This window comes from Centroberyx gerrardi, chromosome 15 (genome assembly GCF_048128805.1).
Source record: "Centroberyx gerrardi isolate f3 chromosome 15, fCenGer3.hap1.cur.20231027, whole genome shotgun sequence".
Taxonomy (NCBI): Eukaryota; Metazoa; Chordata; class Actinopteri; order Beryciformes; family Berycidae; genus Centroberyx; species Centroberyx gerrardi.
This window is the reverse complement of record NC_136011.1, coordinates 18,298,698-18,318,609: the sequence shown is the minus strand read 5'-3', so window position 1 is coordinate 18,318,609 and position 19,912 is coordinate 18,298,698. Positions and strand designations below refer to the sequence as shown.

The 19,912-nt window shown below is 42.0% G+C and overlaps 3 protein-coding genes across 3 annotated transcripts in view; 1 reads left to right on the top strand and 2 right to left on the bottom strand.

Annotated features, from left to right (window-relative positions):
- Positions 1-300: 300 nt before the first annotated feature.
- Positions 301-9,122, bottom strand: dhx32b (DEAH (Asp-Glu-Ala-His) box polypeptide 32b). The gene is made up of 11 exons (XM_078288839.1): positions 8,901-9,122; positions 8,504-8,697; positions 7,048-7,432; positions 6,261-6,497; positions 5,620-5,713; positions 5,362-5,511; positions 3,567-3,758; positions 2,855-2,995; positions 2,265-2,455; positions 1,246-1,436; positions 301-475 (listed from the first exon to the last, which is right to left on the bottom strand). Exons 1-11 carry the CDS (start codon positions 9,087-9,089, stop codon positions 301-303), a joined length of 2,139 nt encoding a protein of 712 aa, XP_078144965.1. The 5' UTR covers positions 9,090-9,122.
- Positions 9,123-9,168: 46 nt separating this feature from the next.
- Positions 9,169-14,031, top strand: LOC139926925 (fibronectin type 3 and ankyrin repeat domains 1 protein-like). The gene is made up of 11 exons (XM_078288619.1): positions 9,169-9,232; positions 10,760-10,937; positions 11,128-11,252; positions 11,680-11,761; positions 12,120-12,194; positions 12,294-12,359; positions 12,715-12,880; positions 13,061-13,204; positions 13,669-13,746; positions 13,851-13,895; positions 13,987-14,031. Exons 1-11 carry the CDS (start codon positions 9,169-9,171, stop codon positions 14,029-14,031), a joined length of 1,068 nt encoding a protein of 355 aa, XP_078144745.1.
- A 2,585-nt stretch (positions 14,032-16,616) lies between these two features.
- Positions 16,617-19,912, bottom strand: part of adam12b (ADAM metallopeptidase domain 12b) — a 73,095-nt gene continuing 69,799 nt past the window's right edge. The window contains exons 22-23 of the mRNA XM_071895348.2: positions 17,291-17,466; positions 16,617-16,668 (exon numbers count right to left, since the gene is read on the bottom strand). Coding sequence (XP_071751449.2) covers positions 16,617-16,668; positions 17,291-17,466 — 228 coding nt within the window. The remainder of the gene's footprint in view (positions 16,669-17,290; positions 17,467-19,912) is intronic.

The following is a 19,912-nucleotide window of genomic DNA, read 5'->3' as shown; positions in this document are numbered from 1 at the left end:
GTGGAAACAGCAATTACAGTTTTTCATACATATATTAATGCAATTTGAATACTCTAATATGATTCTATTCAAAGTTAAATACAAAGCATGACATCCTAACATCTGTGAGGGGCAGCAAGATAATACTGATGGTGCATGAGAGACAGAGGAATGAGTAAGGAAATAACTCCCAACAAACCCACTAGAGTCATACGATAGATTATACAACTATCCAGACAATGAATTTCTCATTCCACACTGTACAATGCATTGCTTCTCTTATTGGTTACCCCAACACTACCACTAAAAACACTGAGTCAGTCACTGTATCACACAGCGATCGTATGTCTGGTCCTTTTGGGGTTCGTTCTCCAAGACTGGGGGTTTCTTCTCTTGGCAGTGAGACGTTCCCTGGTCCAAAATGTTCTGCAGGATGTCTTTGCTCTCACTAGGCGGAAGATTGTAGAAGAAATACTGCGGCGCCATCTGAATGAACCTAGCAGAGGAGGGGAGAAGGTTGTTGGCAAATACACACTCAAATAGTGTGTTACACATTTTAGATGATTACACACTAGGCTCATAGTAAAACAGAAAGTAATTTGTTGTTTAGTTGAAGTCATTTTAATGAGAGCAACTAATGTGTGTTAAATGTAATTCAAACAAATTTGATTTCAACAGGACATGAAATTGAACGAAAACTGCATACCAATCATGAAAATCCATTAGTGATGCAAACTTTTTGTCAATTTGAGTTGAACGACACCCACTCTTTGTTGGAAAGAGGACTTACATCTGCTCCTGACACCATTTGGAGTGAAATCGACGGATTCCAAAAAATAGATTTCAGGATGTGGAACCTAAGAGAGCATGACAAAGAGCTGCAGAGCTTTCTCCTCCTCCATTAAGCCACAGCTCCACACTCCCTGGGATCTGTGCAATCCCTAATCCCCTTTCCAACCAGCTGATGCTGGAGAACAGGATTATGATACCCCCCCTCCGCCACCAATAGGACTCTAGTCTCTGCTGCACTGGGGCTTGACATCTGGCCCAAATGGGAAAGGGAATGTGTCTGTCTGATTACCTTTAAGCCCCTTCAAATGTAAAGATATGAGGGCGGGCTGCTGGGTTCTTTTAAAGCAACGATAGAAGACTAATGAGACAGTAACAGTTATTTAGTCAGTTATGTGAATATAAAACAAGCACACAACTAGCAAAATTCAGTAAATATCAGTAAAAACTAAATACATAAATGTGACTGAGACTTACTCTTCTGGTGATATGTGGGAGACGGTGCGGAGGCAGTTGTCCTCGGAGAAGGAGTGCTCGTGGAACAGCACCCACTCTGGCAGGCCCAGTTTGGGTGCCTTGGCGCCGTAGCCAGACAGAGGGTGGATCTGTGCCACGTGCTTGTGGGTCAGAATGAAGTAGTTCCCTGATCCATCCACATCCCGCGCCACCTGAGGGCCATATACACACAGACTCAGATGGATTTCCTCATGGGAATTAGATTTACTACCAAATGACTTGTTCGTAGGCGTGTCAGTTATTGGCCTGTTAATGCATCTGGAGGTTAATCCTTCAATTTGTGCGTAAATGCAATACAGTGAATAAAGTGTTTTTAACATAATAGTGAGACAAATGCAGGGTAGGTAGTGCCTCAAGATGTAGGCGTCATATTATTGTAGCATTTTCATTAGCATCTAGAAGTCATGAAAACTGTGGTAAGGCTGCACAGTTATGATGATGTCATAATCCTGATTATTTTTGCTAAATATTGTGATCATGGTTATTAATCATGATTATTAGTCTCTAATAAACAAAAAAATATTTTTCTGTTTCTGAAATTATTTTTCAACTACAGCAGGAATTCTAAATTAAATTAAATACCTCAATATAACCAATATTACCAATATGCCAATATAGTTCCCACACCTTTTCACTGGTGAAATTCCAAAACTTTTCCATGACAATATTATTTTCCTCTAACAGGGAGGTCTTGACTGTTTTGGAGCAAGTCACAGCTTTTTGTGAAATTTGTCAGAAAAGAAAAAAAATTCATGACTTTTCCAAAACTTCTCCAGGACTGGAAAATACAATTTTAAAATTGCATGAATTTTTCAGGTTTTCCAAGAGTTTAGGAACCCTGTAATTGTGAAATCTAAAATCACAGTAATGGTTATACATGTATAATGTATACATGTATAATGTATAACCATGTACGTATTAACTGCATTTCTAACAAGTGGTATCATCAAGCTGTGTGATCTGACAATACCATACCATACCTGCATGAAAAAGCCTGCCAGCAGAGCTCTCTTAATGTTGAGGGTGTTGGTGCGGGATCCGAAGGCGGGCATGGAGACGGGCAGCTCGATCCTCCTCAGGGTGTCGGTGAGCTCGGTGCGGAGGGCGTCGGCCTTCAGCAGAGCAGCGTGGTTCAGGTAGAAGTCCTGACAGAACTTCTCCACACTGCAGTCTGAGAGGGAGAGAGGAGTTCAGGAAGACATAAAGCTCAGTCAATGATAAACACACACTCATTAATGCAAAGTACACATATGACATGATGATCATTATCATTAGTGTTACCATTATGTTTCCATTATGTTAAGCATCACAATCATCATCATTGTCATCATCATCAGGAGAGTACACTTGAGTTTTTCCACCATAAATCCCATTTTCATGTTGCACATTATCATTGCTTTTCCTATTCGGAATCGTTGTGATTACTGCAAATTGCTGTAATGACAGAACATCACTGTAAGGCTTTTTGATGACAGTTGTGATGATTTTTTCCATTCTCTGATCTCACTCCACAGTACTTGTGTGTGTGTGTGTGTGTTGTTTTGGGAGGGGAGGTTCTGCCTTAACTCACATGGATCCTGCTGGCTCTGTTTGAAGGCCTTGTAGACGTTGATGAGGGTGAAGTGGTCTCCCTCGGGGTGCTGGAACCTCATGTGGCACTGGGCCGCCTCTGGCCTCAGCTCGGCAGAGGGAACCATAAAGCAGCTCGGTGCTGTGGGAGGGACAAGGGACAAGGTGAGAGCAGATGTTTAAACACTGATTGTGCTGTCAGCCAGATGGATGAGGTTATGTACTCTATTTGTATGCAGTCATCAACGTGCACGGACATGCAATGCACAAATATGATATACAGTGTGTGTGTAATGTATACCATAAAGTGTACAATAAACACGTACCGGCTTAGTGAAGTTAGACATTAACTAATAATCACATTATATACATCAAATGTGTCATATAACAGTCATTACAGTACATGCAATGGGGTAAAATGTAGGCCTGCATTTGAAAGAACCAGGTTCCTGCTGTCATTAGTGCAACATTACATGTTTTGGATGGTGAGAAGCGATTAGAGAGACCATCACATAAATTAATAGTCATGGGTTTGCAGCATCAACAGCCATGTGTGCTGTCATAGCATCCTTAAACCCCCTACCTCATTACATTACTCATTATAGGTCACTCTGGATATCTGTCTGGATATTAAAAGCCGCTCTGGCATCAACTAAATGCTAAATACGTACACTGTAATAAGCGTGTTCAAATCTCAGATCAGCTCATGTTACCTGCCAGCATGGCAGCGATGGTGACCACCTCGTTGACACAGTCGAACTCGCAGGAGGCCAGCAGGGTCTTGGCCATTTGGGGCTCCAGGGGGAACTCAGACATAATGATGCCCATCTCAGACAGGTTGCCATCATCATCCAGGGCTGCCAGGTAGTCCAGCTCCTCCAGAGCCTGCATCAGGCCCTCTGGATCTGGGGTGGAGAGGACGGGGACAGGGGTCAAGGATGATAGACCTTGTTTTTATAAAATTAAAACAAACATTTTAATAAAACTGGTTCTGCTGCAAGTATCAGCAGAACATTACCTGGAAAACTATAACCTAGATAATTTCTTATTTCCTATTTTCAGCTACCATTGTTTAACACTCTAATACTTAAATGGGCAATGGAGATTACTATATATTACATACAGATACACTTCGACTAAATGTGTTACAGATTACTATTCCAGTATTTATGCTCTCTCTTGAGACAAACTGCAGTCTAGAGTGGTGAAACCCTGTGACTGTTGCCCTAGAATAGACCGGCACCCTGGTGGGCAAGTTCCAATCAGTAAAAAAGGCAGCCACAGATTAGGATTTCATAATCCTCACCAACATCTGCCATACAGTATATCACAATGCAAAACAAAAGGTCTCAGGGTGCAGATATGATTTACTCTTTTGCCTTTGCAACAAACATGTTTTCCATAAACAACACAGTGAAAGAAAGAGACACAGAGAGAAGGGGGGTGTAGAGAGATAATAGAGAGAGGCAGAGTGAGAGAGGAGAGAGAGGAGAGAGGGGAGAGAGAGATTGATTGATAACTAGTTGTTGTATTTACTAATTTGATGGCATATCACTGTATATTTATTGTTTCTTGTCACTGTTATGTGGTCAAGTTGATTACTGTCATCTGAATTTGAATTTGTTGACTTTGCTTTGGCATTAAGTATCTTTGTATTTCATTCCAATAAAGCACCTTGAATTGAATTGAGAGAGACAGAGAGAGAGAAAGAGAGAGAGAGAAAGAGAGAGAGAGACCCTTTATGTAGACCAGTGTAGATCAGTGAAAGCATGAGACAAAACTACAGACAACACAACAAACAATAACATTCACCTTGCACACACACACACACACACACACACAGACACACACACACCAGTTCGGCTATGCTCTAATCAACTAATGAGTGGTAAGTCTCTGATGCACGCTGCATCAGTGGGCTCAGAGGGGCTCAATGTGTGTGTGCGTGTGTGTGTGTGTGTGTGTGTGTGTGTGTGTGTGTGTGTGTGTAAGGGGGGGTGAATAAATCCTGGGGAGCAGATCTCAGCACACGGAAGCAGGTCAGCTCTAAAACAATGCTTGCAGAACAGGGACTGTCAGTTCGACTGAAGCACGGCTCACTGCTCTCCAATAGAGAGTCCCTGTCTGTTCCGACCCAGGAGACTGAACCAACTGAACTGGACCCAAAAATCATATCACTGTCGCTAGAGGACACATGACATTCAGACAATTACACAGGCCTATCCAGTACAAAGTGTTATTAATATAGTGTCATACATACTGACATTCATATCACCATACATGAATATTTGAATGTTTGAATATTGTGAATATTTTCAATAATCAACAGCAGGGTCACTAGTAGAACTGTTGAAATGAAGTACTTTCATATGTAGTTCATTCACCTAAAACTATTTTACACAGATTGCTCTCATCTCTTTGTGTATCAGCAATACCGAGTCCAGACAACCAGATGAAGTACCAGCCAAAGCGCTGACGCCACATTTTGTCACTTTAGGCGTCTCTCACCTGGCCTGTCGATGAAGTCACACTGGCCCAGCCCAGCGATCTCCATCCTCCTCAAGAAGAGCACAGTGGAAGTGATGTCAGACTCCAGGATGTGTGGGCGTATCTCACTGGGAAGCAGCCTGTCTTCTGGGTACAGACAAAAACACTTGCCTACAGGAGAGAATTGTCTATGTTAGACAGAACGGTAGATTTACAGAGATTTACACACCTCAAAATGTTGGCCCACGAGACATTTTGTCAGCCAGTCTGACTCCTCACCTGTTGGACCTGCCAGTTGTTTGCGACTCTTGGCTTGACATATGCTGATCGGCTGAATGACGACTGAGTTTGTCCTGATCCTGGGGTTGTACACCTGCAACAGCATAACAGTGAGTTGACCTTGAAAAAACAAATTAGCTTTTGGTTTATATAGGTTTATATACATGCAGCTATGAAAATATAGCTGCATAGCTTCATGTATATAAGCCTTAAGTGCACTTTTGTTCATTGTATGCTTATATGGAGCATTAATAAACACACTTTTTGCATTCAAGGTACTTCCTTTTTTGATCATACATTTTGCACAAAACTGTACAGTAGTGTTTCCCTGGTTTCTTAATCTATGCACCAGGAGAACCCGAAAGCTGTCACACCCACTTCTAGTGGGTTCCCACATTAGTAGCAATATGTTTTCCTAAGCCTGGGGCCCAGAGAAAAACACTGCAATTTTTCATTTGGGTGCTGAGCTGAAAAGGTTTAAGAATTCTTGATATAACCAATTTTATTCTTTGCCATTACAGAACACTAGTATTTAAAAAAACATAAATGAGGCTTTCATAGGAGTTATTTCAGTTATTGAATTTTGGGGTTGGCTATAAAGAGTACATTTACATCAAGATTGCAAATAAAGAATAACCTACATATCTTTTCTGGAGCCCTGCATCAATGACGAAACGTATTGAGCCGACAGCCCAGAAGAAGTCCTCGTTCGGACTGGAGGTGAGGAACACTCTCCGGGTCCTGACTCCCCCCTCCTCCCCCAGGATGGGCAGACTCCCGGCCCGGCCGGGGTGCACAGCGATGGGCAGGAGCTCACCCAGAGCGGGGGGTAAGCTGGGCCCCTCGTGACGCAGGATGTCATGCGCAAGAGCTATCTCCTAGTATAGGGTAAACAGAGCGAGAGAGAGAGAGAGAGAGAGAGAGAGAGAGAGAGTAAAAACACCATTGCCATTAGTTGTTTTAATGATTATTTGGTAATGGAATGATTTGTTAATCGTTTTGAGAACTAATTTCTTATTTCACTTTTATTGTTAGTACTGTCATTATCATTTTAATTTATAGTTATATATGCTGCTTTAGCAATAAGTACCATTGTATTTCATGCCAATAAAGCCCAGAAAGAAGCAGAGAGAGAGAGAGAGAGAGAGAGAGAGGGAGAGAGAGAGAGAGAGAGAGAGGGAGGGAGAGAGAGAGAGAGAGAGAGAGAGAGAGAGAGAAGAGAGAGAGAGAGAGAAGCCTCAGACTGAAGTTCTCAGACTGTTGACTGGTGGGAGATGGCATTATAAGCAAGTGTTTCTTCAGACATCACTTGAATAAAGAGCTTTGAATTTGACCACAGTCCCAGCTGGGAGAAATATAGTCCATGTTTGCTGCATCCTACACAAGAACTGCCTCACGCCTCACCAGCCATGCAGCGTTCCTCCTTACCTGTGCTGTGACCAGAAACACCACCACGTCCCCTTCCTGCTGGGAGTGGTGGATGTCCAGCGCCAGACGCAGAGCGGAGCAGAAGTAGTCGCCGCTGCTATCGCCGCCGCCGCTGTACACCGCCTCCACCACGCCCGGGCTCTCCAGCTGGATCTGAGGGAGCGCCGAGCCGCCGTAGTGGGCCAGCAGCTTGGGGCCGGGCCGGACGGCGGTGAGGAGGACCACGCGCAGCTCCGGCCTCTGCAGGGCGATGTCCTTCAGCAGGCCCAGCAGGACGTCAGTGGCCACGGTCCTCTGGTGGGCCTGGTCCACCACCACCACGCCGTAGCGCTCCAGCAGGGGGTCCGACATCATCTCCCTCAGCAGCATGTCATCTGTACAGTACCTGAGGTGGGTGACAAAAAATGATGACTGATGTTGACAGGAAAAGATGTATAACAGGGAATCGTAACACATACATTATGACTGAATGTATTTGATTTGTGTAACTGTCTTTTACTTGATTCATACTGTTTGATTTATGATGTTTAGCAAGTCAAGACAACCTCTAGAAGTGGAATTTCATGGAATTTAATGGAATTCAATTCTGTTTCCTGCCATTCCAAATCAGTTCCAATTCTGTTTCCTTAGAGATGGATGCAATTCCAATTCCAACTCCAGGAATTGAATTGGAATTTACCATGCATTCTCAATTCAATTCATTAATGGCCCCAACCCCGGCATGCAGATATCAGTGCACGCATGCAACATACTCTAATAGATGCGTCTTCTCATGAGTAAAACATATCTTGGCATTAGTAAGTGGTGATATTTTTGGTATCGAAAACTAAGGTGATTGATCTGCCATTTTTTAATGCAGCTTTATTTAAAAACCAAATTCATAACAGCTTGAAATCAAGCCTCGAATCCCTCTAATTGTGAGTCTCTCACAAAAGAGTAGCCTGCAAGAGGGGTACAGTATGTTCAGGAGGACCATGCAGCGTACCTCAGAATGGCATCTTAATGAAGGCTGCTTTGTCTAGACTTCAGCTTTACCCTCATTAGTGTAATTTACTCTGATAATTAGTCTGGTGAGTGGATCCTTTCCGTTCTTACTGGCTGCCTGTTTTCTTAGTGCCCTCCCCTCAGTGTGCTGCGTGCCTTTGTTCCCCAGCTGACTTATGAGAGGGACCAACATGAGGGAGTGTGACATATGGGCAGACTGGGAGCGGGGCAGCTGTGGAAGAGCCCCTGAAAAGAGGCCCCTCGAGCCTTTTGTTCACTTTCCTCTTAAGAGTGAGAAAGGCGGGGTGATTTAGCTGTGTGTAGTGAGCATGCATTGTAGTATTTCTGAGAGAGGAGAGAAAGAAGCAGAGAGAGAGAGAGAGAGAGAGAGAGAGAGAGAGAGAGAATGATGCTGCTTGTGTGTGTCTGTGTGCGTTTGTGGATTATGCAGCCAGGTATAGTTTAGCCAGACCTGAGGACCGTGTCGTTGCAGCAGCATGTTTCCAGGGGGATGCTGTAACCCACTTCATGGCCAATGTTGACGTCCATCTCATCGGCCACTCGTAAGGCTAGATCCACCGTCTGCTGCCTGTGAATCTGGGTACAAACCACCATGCCATGCTGATACTGGACTGACAGGCAGAATTCAGCACACCACTGAGGAATCTGTTTATAAAGAAGTGTGAAATAAGTTGATTATATCATAGATGCCTGCCTAGTAGAAGTTGATTGTATGATGACCTGAAGCCTCCCTGTACAAAAGTTGAATCTGGTGTTGCATGAATGAAATGTGCAATACAAATACCCTTTGTCATGGTATTGCAATCCAAAATGTCAAATATCTACACAAGAAGCCCTACATCACTCACTTGAGAACTCCTCCCAGTTTTGGCAGAACCACTGACAATGACAAACTGTCCTTTGACCAAAGTGTCCATGAATTCACACTTTGCTTTCCAAACTGGCAGCTCTTTCCTTTCCTTCAGCAATTTGTAAAACCTCGAGGAATAAGGCAGTCCATCAAACTGATTAAGCTCCAGACCGTCATCATACCCCATGTCCCCTTGACTCACAGCCGGTGTGTCTGAGTCGCAGGGTAATTTCTCCTCCATAAACTCCTCTTCAGTTGCATTGGTAATGTCCTGCGCCATCGTCAAGATTCAGCGCGCTCCTATACACGTGAAAAGTGGGATCACACCTGGTAGGCTACAGTGACCGAGCCACAGGAATGAACCGAAGTTTGATTGTCTTCATAGCTCCCAGTAAACTATCGGACGGTCAGCGCTCAGCACAGTCCCGTTTCTGCAAATGAAGCCAGATGAAAGGCTCACCAGGCGGCCGGCCTGAATGTGGTCATGTGGCCACTAATCCCATACAAGTGCGTTCAACAACAGATGACACACACTGGTGCGAGGATAGAGCTACATGGGAAGAGACACAGAGGGGTTTGTGGTTTGCAGTGAGAATTGTCTTGCACGTAAAGGCCCAAATCTGTACAGAGTGTAAAGTGCATCTAACCATAATTAATTGTTTAATTTAGGAGCTCCAAATGAATTATCTCAGTGGTTGCCAAACTGGGGTCCAGGGACACCAAAATGAGGACTTGTAATTCATTTCACGGTTATTTTACTCGATAGAAGTTAGCACAATGAGAATGTATGAGAATTACTGTTTTGATCACTTTTCAACCTCGTTCAACCTATTGTCACTCCACCTACAATGCAGTTTCCAACTCTATACTAAATAATATCTAACAAAAAAAAAAAATCCCTAGGACGCAGTCTTATCAAATGGAAGTCTGTGGTCTAATGCATATCTATTTGGGAGCATCTGAATTAATCCTCCCCCTCATCCACCTTTAAACCTGAGAATTTGTCTGCGGCCAATTTGGCAACCCTGGTGTTTTATGATTGACAGATGCAAAGAGAAGCATGCATGCATCATCGGATAGCCTATTCACTTACAGCCAATTAAAACAAGTAGCCTTTTGCAACAGTGCATAAAAATTCCATGGGCAGGTTTCCATAGCGACCGTAAACTGCAGGCTGGTGAGGTGTGAAGAGGTGTCTAGTTTAGTTTTGCAGCCATTCTGCTACTTAACGTAATTTACTTCAGTAACGCAGGACAGTCTTCATCTCTTCTTCATTACTGGATTACCAAACTAGATTATTTTGTTGAACGAACGAAATGTTGCCGGCTTTAACGACAAATCCAGGTATTTTAACTTTATCCTTAAGGGATTAGTGCTAAATCGACAAAGTGTGTTAACACCGTGATAGCTTAACACTAACTTTGCCAACGTAACGTTAGCTGCTACAAATAGCCTAGGAGTAACTGACAGTTACAGGAACGTTCGGTTTATTTTACTGGCTTCAATGGTCTGGAATTAACTCTTCTTTTTCCACTGACGTTGGTCAGTGATTTGGCAAGTTTGTATTTCTTTGTGTGTGTACTTTTAGGGCCCTCCAGTGGCCAGTAACCGCTAATGCGCAAGCTAAAGCCATGTTGATTTTTATTTGACCCTTGATTTATCCAGGGAGTGTCGACTGAGTTTTGCTCTTTTACAGCAACGCCCTGCTTTACATTCATACAGTTCCACCCAGCACTGTCCTCCTCGTTAATATGAACTCACACATCATTTCACTGCTGTGGCTAGCTATATTGTGTCGACTCATTAACTCACCCGTCCTCTTTCCCTGAGAACTTCAACGACTTGATCTTTCTTTAGGCTTCCAAACACCTTTAAAGCCACCGCAACCTCCTGTGATTGGCAAAGCGAGTCACCACAGTATTGAGCTGAGCTGGGAGAATGAAGGCTATGCACGACAGGGGCCTCCTGAGAGATGGACCCGTTTTTCTATTGAGAAGATGGACCAAAAGTCACGCACATACGGGACTGTATATGTGTGGGTATCATAGGCTTGGATGGAAAATGTTTTGTCTCATGCAGATACATTTCAGATAATCCTATGCAAGCTGTTTTGTCTGTCAAACATTGAACACAAACATGCACATATAGACATAAACAAACACAAATACTGATTATTCCTGTGAGCATTTGTTGCATGATAATGTGTGATAGCCTTTCCTCCCCAGTGGCTACAGCAATCACTACTCTGCTGAAGACCTGGAGCCCCACACTCACTACTTGTTCAGACTGAGAATCACCAGCCCCACAGGAGAGTCCCTCTACAGCCCGCCTGTGTCCGCCTTCACCACCAGTGAGTGATGCTTGAAGTCACGTTTGCATTCATACAACACTGCCCTGCAAGGATAAAAAGGCAGTAACCCCAATTTTGGTCGAAAATGAGCTTTTATCTCTTTTTTGTTAGTCAGCGTTAAGTTAAAGGAGGATAAGAGGATAAAGACCTTCCTAAGTCAGCAAAACACCATCAAAGATCATCTTATAGGTCATTTGGCTAGGCAGTAAAACGGCTTTAAAGTCTTTGAGTCTTTGCATGATGACATTTTTAGGCCCAGGGAAGCAGGTCATTCTCCTGACGTAGATCGAAAAAGTTTAAAGCAGCTATAACAATGACTTTGTTGAATGCCCTCTTGTTATACAGTCTCTTGTGCAAGATAAAAATAAGATTCTATGACTAAGATTCATGCAGGACACTTTCGATAACTAATGTTGATGTGACACAGGGGAGCCTCTGAGTGGTAAGAACCTGCACCAGGCAGTCAACATGAATGATGAGGAGGTGGTGAACAAAGTGCTGCAGTCGGGGTGAGTTGACATCACAGTGGATGTGGTGGGTAGGAAGGAAAACTCGCCCTGATAGACATGAAAAGCCTAAACATTACTATTGGACTGTGGGGGATTACGAGTCATAGTGATAGAGGTCTATGTTATTGAGCTCTAATTAATTCATTACTCACTTATTCCTCATTTCAATTTAGATGCTCATCTTGGTTTAATAGCACAAGGGAAGGGATTTTTTTTTTCACCAGATCCTGAGTAACTTTCTTATTCCAAATGCTGAAGTTTGGTTTGGGAGAGATCTGATTCTTATCTGTGCTAGCATGACAGAGCAGCTTTATTAGGCCACATGGCAGCAACCTGACTGCTTTCTGTCCTTCTGCAGGACAGTCTATGTGAACGGCACTGATAAACTGGGCCTCACTCCTCTCATGTTGGCTGCACAGAAAGGCTACACAAGGTAGATTGTTTTGTTCATGTTCATTTAAAATGGTTAGTGTTAAAATCATGAATGATTTTGAAACTGCTATGTCCTGTCCTGTGATGTCCCCCGCTTCAGAATAGTTCACAAGTTGGTGGAATATGGTGCTGATGTGAATATGAAGAATGGCAGTGGAAAGGACAGGTAGGTAATACAGTCACGATGAGCGATGTAAGATTCAACACTTAAATCAGAATTTTTTATATCTGGGACAGGAATTAACATTATGAGAGTCTTAATTATTGTACAGTGATGTTTTTGAGGATTTTTATGATTTATGATTTATTTAGTTAGTATTAATATTTAGGGACAGTGCATATTAATGAACATTTAAAACCAACTGTAAATATGCCATATTTAGCCACCAGGTTAATTTTCATCTGTTGTCCCTTGGCAGGTTGATGTCAGATTTAAAAATACATATACATATACATACATAAATAGTATAGTATATTATGCTGTAATACTGCAAATGTAATACTGAATTTTTCTCGGGCAGCCTGATGTTAGCATGTTTTGCGGGCCACCTGGATATAGTGAAGTACCTTAGGCGCTTTGGAGCTACTTGGCAGTCCCGGGACATGGGGGGCTGTAGCCCTCTCCACTGGGCTGCCGACGGAGGCCACTTGGCCATCATAGCATACATGATCCAGGATGGCTGCGAGGTGAGACTGGCCAGCTTTCAAAATACCAGGGTTTTGCAAACCTGCATTTGAAAATGATCATCCCCCCCTCTGGCCTATCTGATATTTAATTTAGTGAATAAAGCAGAATAAATGCATACATATTCCATCTGGCCTAAAAGGTTTTTAAAAGGCAGAAATGACTGTGCTTTCTTACCATAGCTGGATGTGAGGGACAACATGTCCCGTTGGACCCCTCTGATGAGGCTTTCTGCAGTCAGTGGGAATCCAGCAGCGGCCTCTCTCCTCATCAGAGCCGGGGCTGATGTCAACACCAGGGATAAGGATGGCAAGACACCGCTCATGGTAAACTTAAGAGGTTTTTACCTTACACATATCAGGACAGACATTGTGGAAAACAAGCATTTTTCGTATATCTAGGCTGGATTATTTTTTTCTGGACTATACCCTTCACACTCCAATTACTCTTCACTTTCCAGGTTTGACATACATTGCCCATGTTCTTTAGACTGGTCACTTAGGAAGTCTGAGGTTTTACAATTTTAGATCTCATACAAGTGAGTGCTAAGCTGCCCTTAACCTCAATGCAGGAGATTTTGTCCCAAGAGACACTCATCTGGGGTCAGTTCTGCAATGTCCTCACTAATGATTTAGGTTAAGGAGTGTTGGAGTGTTGACTGATCCTTAATCAGGACTCAAGGGCGACTTCACCCTGTAGTGCGGACGAGTACGCTGAGGCAGGATAACAAGATAATGTAGTCGAATAGGGAACCACTCCAGTGTTTGTAATGCCTGGTGCTGTCTGACAGGTGGCAGTGCTGAACAACCAAGAGAAGCTGGTCCAGCTGCTTTTGGATAGCGGAGCAGACCGTCATGTAAAGAATGAGGTAAGAGATTGGTGGAGCTCTTGTATTAGTCACTGGAAAAATGACACGCATACCTTTGAAAATGTCACATATAGTTACTTGTGCTGGTGTTTGTCTCATTGCAGTTTGGGTCTGGAGCAGCTGAAATGGCAAATGCATTTGGAAGAGAGGTGAAGTATTTTTCGATGACATTATTTTTGTTGTTGGTTATTATTTCCAGACATGAGAACGCATTGTTCATTGTTCGTTGCTTTCCTACAGAATATCATCAACTTATTAGAAGAAAGGAAGAGCATAGAACATTAGAGTGAAGCCTAAGGAACAACTACTGCTGTTTCCCATTTGCCTTCATAACTGTCTTTTATTTTCACGTTTTATGTATTCATAACTTTTTACATGTAAATGCTTAAAAATTGAACATGTACCAGCTAATGCATACAGAGATTGACTTGATATTCATAGTCTACTTATAGGTTTCATCGTACAGGTACTTATGTTTCCAAATAAAGGAAACCTCCACATCTTCCAAGTGCTTGTTTGTCTTAGTGAAGAGTTTCAGTGGCTCTGTTATGGTGTGGGCTGCATTTTCCTGGTTTAGGTTTAGTCCCACTCATCCTCTTAGGGGCCAAGGGAGATGCCAGTAAATACAAAGTAAGGGCATTAAATGGCTTAGACAGTATAGCCTGAATATGTTTTAAACCATTTCTGACCATATGAGAGACTCTAAAGCACTGCCACCTCCATCAAAACCATCAGTACACATGTAGAGCCTACTGTCAACATGCACTGGATCTGTTCTCTTGGATTGTAGTTAGGTTAAGACTTTACAGAATGTAATGGTCGCCTTTATTTTGACAGTTACTTGTAGATTCAAATAGCTGCTATACAGCTATTCCTTTGTGACATTTTTTGAAGTCATTTCAAGAGAATGAAAATAAAACAACTGTAAACAATCTTAAAGGAACTTTTATTTCACCGTTCAAATCTCATGGTTTGATCCTAAATCATGTATTCATTATCCAATGTAGATGGGGCATGGTCTCAATGCAGTTTTTATATTACTGTGCTTGTAAAAAAACAAACAATAAAAAAACAAAATGCAAAAGACATGATTACTGACATACAATATTTACACTTTACAATGGCTTTTGAACATGTTACAATTATGCAAATCAACACAGTACATTTGGGATTTACAAATGGCATTAACATTTACGACTAACAGACACAGCACTAACAAATATTTTCCAATGGAGCGCAGTTACTGTTAACTATCTGTAACGGTTGCGAACACATCTGAATACTTATAAAAAAAAGAAAAAGCATTACTTGCACACTTACACAAATGTAATGTAAGTATGCAGGGCATTACTGGTGCTAGTTTGTAACTGACTTCATCATTCCGCAGTGGTGAGAAGACATGCACTGCATTTGGATATACTGCAAATACACAATGCATTATCCAAAGCTTGATGGTGATCACTGACACAATCAAAGACAGAAAAAGAATGAACACTTGCTCTATAAACTTTTCAACACATGAAACCCCCTTGGATAACAGCAAATCAACGACAAATACATCAAGGAAAGTGCCTAATTCAAAGTGCAACGCCAAGCTCCAGTTTTAATGAACAATGCTTTGAATGGATGAATCATGTCTAACTCCAAGAATAACTGAGCCATACAAAATCCAAATGGAATGTTATGAAGGCAGAAAAGACGAGACAGATACGGTAAAATATCTTGTTGGACAAAGTCTAGGCGGGGCTTGGAAAGCTCACAGCGCTGAAGTCATCCTCCTTGGCTCACGCACTCAAGTATCAAGCGAGTGAAAATGTTAGCACTCTCAAACACCAGAGTTATTGTCGAGTTATTTGGTGTTGCTGTAATTCTCTGGAACACAATCAGTCTGTCAAATCCGTTCAGGGTCTGCAGTCTCCGCCAGTGTTAGGAGTACATGTTGCAGAGCGTCCAGCAAATACCCCGAGCAGTGTGTCATAGAGTGTGTAATATGTGTGAAAACAGCGTTTTTCAAGTTTGCACATTACTACTAAAGTGAACTTATAAGGGAATAGGCTAGAGTCTAGAGTCTAGGCCTGCAGATTGTAAAATGAGCTATCAGATTTATCCCGTGATGAAAACTTCAAGGTTAGAGGCTTTAACGTGGGTTCAACTATTTGAATCACTCCTTTAGATACAAAGAGCATGACTGTAAAGTGTGTATGAATGTAGAAACTGCCGTGTGAACACAACACCATTTTCACTGAAAAAACATTTTGATTAAAGTATACTGTATAGCACCATGGTGATATGGATAGAGGAATTTAATGCATCATAAACATCTGGTGAAAAACTGAACGACAAACTCCATGACAAAACCCTAACACTGCTCTATGGGCTGTAAGTTACACTGAAGACTTGCTGAGTTGTGCGCCATTTCCCTTCATCTTAGTCCAAAACAAACTTTTTTTGCCCTTCAATTATTCAAGCAACTTCATGGGTTATAAAAAACATCATATATTTCAGTATTTCGTCCCAGAAACAGTATAAAAATCACCAAAGAATGAAAAGGAAATCCCCTAAACGACACCATGTTTAGTTTTTTTTTTTTTTTTTTCATTTTTCCTTGGGGAAAATCACTCTTTTTCAGAGTGCTCTGTGCACAAAGTAATAATAAATATCAAAGTTAAATAGTTCATTGGTACCTGAGCGAGGACAACATAGCACCTTACAGAGGCATAGCACCAAGGCATGATGTTAGCCCCCTTTCCCTAGAAACTCCGAGACACCTCCAACTGTCCGAAAGGTCTTATAGAGTCTTAGTAAGTAGTGCAAATCAAGAATGTCTCCGTCTGTTGGCAGGAGTGCTGCTCCACCATGACGCTGAGAGCTCAGCAATCCTTGTGAGTCTTTGGTGGTCTAAAGGGCAACACCGGCACAGGCCTGAAATGTAAACACAAGTATGAATACAGGACATCATGAAAAATATCCCCAAAGTACTGTGATAGACTCAGAATCAACACATATCATCTACAACATAACAGCTACACTACCAGTCAAAGGTTTGGACACACCTGATTGAATGTACTATGTTTTTCATTATCTTAAAGCCATTTTGATCTAAAGGCTTATGCTTAAATGCTTGAAATTAGTTTTTTAGACAAATATAAATAGTGAAGTTGATGCCTATGTATGAATTTCTTTCCAAAGCCTTTGCCTTTCCATCAAGGCAAAGGGCGGCTACTTTAAAGAATCTAAAATATAAGATAGTTTTGATTTGTTTATCACTTTTTTGGCCGCTACATAATTCCATTTGTGTTATTTCATAGTTTTGATGTCTTTACTATTATTCTAAAATGTAGAAAATAGTAAAAATAAAGAAAAATGTGGCATGTCCAAACTTTTGACTGGTAGTGTACATGATTTTCTAGTTGCATGAAATACCAAGTTCACATCAGGTGAACAAACATATGCATATATAACATTTTTTTTTTTTCACCATCAAAAGTTTACATCAAAAAGTTTACAAAACTTTGGTCCAGTGGGACAATGGTGTGAGACTGACCTGCTAGGTAGAGGGATAGTGGGTAGAGGCCTGGGCACAGTGGGGATAGGTATAGGGAGGGGTCCAGTGCCGGGGATGCGGACTCCTACTGCAGCGGGACTGTGGCCCAGCCGAGCGCTCCTCCCCAGCGGGTCGGCAGGTAGGGGCTTCTGCGGTGGACTGGGCTTCTCAAAGTCCTGAGAAAGACAGGAGACACATTCAGTTTGGTTAGGTCCATATGTGTTCATCATATGTGTCTATAAAGTAAATGAGAATGCGGTAAAAAGTTTAGAGTGATTGTATCTTTCACATCTTTTTCAGTTAGTTAAATCTTGCTACATTTATATAGGCACGTAATCAAGGGTTTTCGATGTAGACAAAGTCAAAATTAAATTTGTTCTGAGCAGTTAGACTTTAAGCCTTTTCCAAAAATCCATCCATTTTGAAAGGCAGTTTCAGATTTGCTCCAGTTAACTGGACTTGGTCCTTGATAGGCAGCTCTACCTAAACAAATGCTTAAATCCTTTCAGTCATGTACTGTATGTTTGGAGCATTTGCTCACACGCTGGAATGCCTTGGCTCAGCATGTTTGCAATATTTGAGTCAAAGGAGCCGGTATTTTCTGCCAATCAGGCAACAGCAGTGACTGTTCTGTATGCAAGAATTTACTGTGTGAATTCTTTAAAGAAATACCCTATTAACAAACCTAGATTTGTTTGAAAAACACCATGAAGCACATTATTCTTATCTTGAGACAGTGTATGGAAAACAAATTCATGAAAAGCAAATAATATGAGACCTTTAAACTCAGCAGCGAAGCTATCTAAAGACAAAGTGGACACATCTTTCACTAGAGGGCACTGTGTTATCATTATCTTCCCCATTCCCCACAGCTAACATGAGCTGAATCCTGAATGCCATCCTTGTCTCCAGCACCTCTGTGGCACTGCTGTGAGTCTAGAAGGTTATCTGAATGAGGTGCCATCATGTGTTACTAATCTACAGTGAGGAGGCGAGGCAATGACAAACATCTGCTACCAGCAGCCCAGCTGCCGTCACATGCACACATATATGCACAGCACCTCTCCTGCCCTGCACCCCCCCATCCCACCCACATACCTACACACACACACCACCACCCCCAATCACCCACCGACCAACACACACACACACACACACAGAAAGGAATAAATGGGAGGAACCTTGAGCAATATGCTCACAAAAAACAAGTTTCACACATCATGCATGCATAAGACTTAAAGAGCATAGCTTGGCATGCTTTGAAACATTTATGATTGTGGTCAAGTAGTGACCGACTGTATTCCTGCCACATAGACATACAGAGTCACAGAGTTCTTGACCTGTGTGTGTTCACTGCTGCCTGATCTAGAGGAGTGTATGAGGACCTCCAGCACAGCAGTGTTTCACATGTCAGCAGCACTTGCGTGAAGGTGATTTGCGCCAGCAATGCATGAGTAACCGAATAACCTCCGATGAGAGCGCTTATTATTACATTATGTGTGTGCTTTGCCCATGAATACGTAATTGTGGTGCTTTGTAATGGGCGGGTTAAATATGACATACAGCTGGAGACAGAAAACAGCATAATGCCTGAGAGGAAAGTTGAGCAAACATCAAATGAGGCCACTTCAGTGATTCTAAGAAATCAATGACGTCATTAACAAGCAATAACGTGAAACATAATGACTTCTTCCAACCACATTTGATTGCTACATCAGTCCCAAGGTATCACAACTTAGGTTACAATATTATATACTGCATGCCTCAGTGAATTGCAGGCAGAGTCAATAAGAGGTTAATGAAAATACAGAAGGAAGCAATAATTCACACACGTATTAGCTACCAAAAAGATGGCATATAATATTAGCTAAGGTGCACTGTAATAGCCTCTTAACTGAGAAAAAAACGATCTGTAACTGTAATTTGCCATTAGAAACTCAAAATTCTCAAAATGCGATCACCTTCTGCAAACAGCAGCCCAAAGCTCCTCTGATGGAGTTTTAAACACAAGAGGCTCCACAGGGGTAGAAATGTTATAAAGCTTTAATCAGATTGAGCTCGGCTAACAACACAGCACGTCTGTTGTACTCCGATCCTGCTTTTCTGTCTCGTGGATATTTTCCTGAGTGGCTGAGAGGTTGGGGGTAATGAAACTGACACAGGAGAAGATTTGTGTATTAGAAAATGCAGGAATCCCATCGGAGGAATCTGTGTGAGTATTAACTGAAAATAACACAGACGCTTACGTATTACATGGACTCCCACATACCATATACCACCCACTGCGCTCTTCAGTTGACACACACGCTGAAGTACACACTCTACTAAAGCCTTAAAATCCGCAAAGAGAAGATTCCTACATGTGTAAGGGGCAGTTTAATAAAGGGAATAAGAACCCGTCCTCTGGAAACATACAAAATCAGACTGATTTTCATATGAATGTAAAGCAGAAAGAAAGATGTAAATTGATGCAATCAGTCAAATACAAGAATAATCTGGGGCACGTGCATTCTGTCATCGAGAAAACCTTGTAATTCCAATTTTGGTGATTGTCATGTTTTAATTTAAATTGAAAGATTACACTGTCCCTTATGGGATGAGAAGGTTCTATGACCCTCAGGC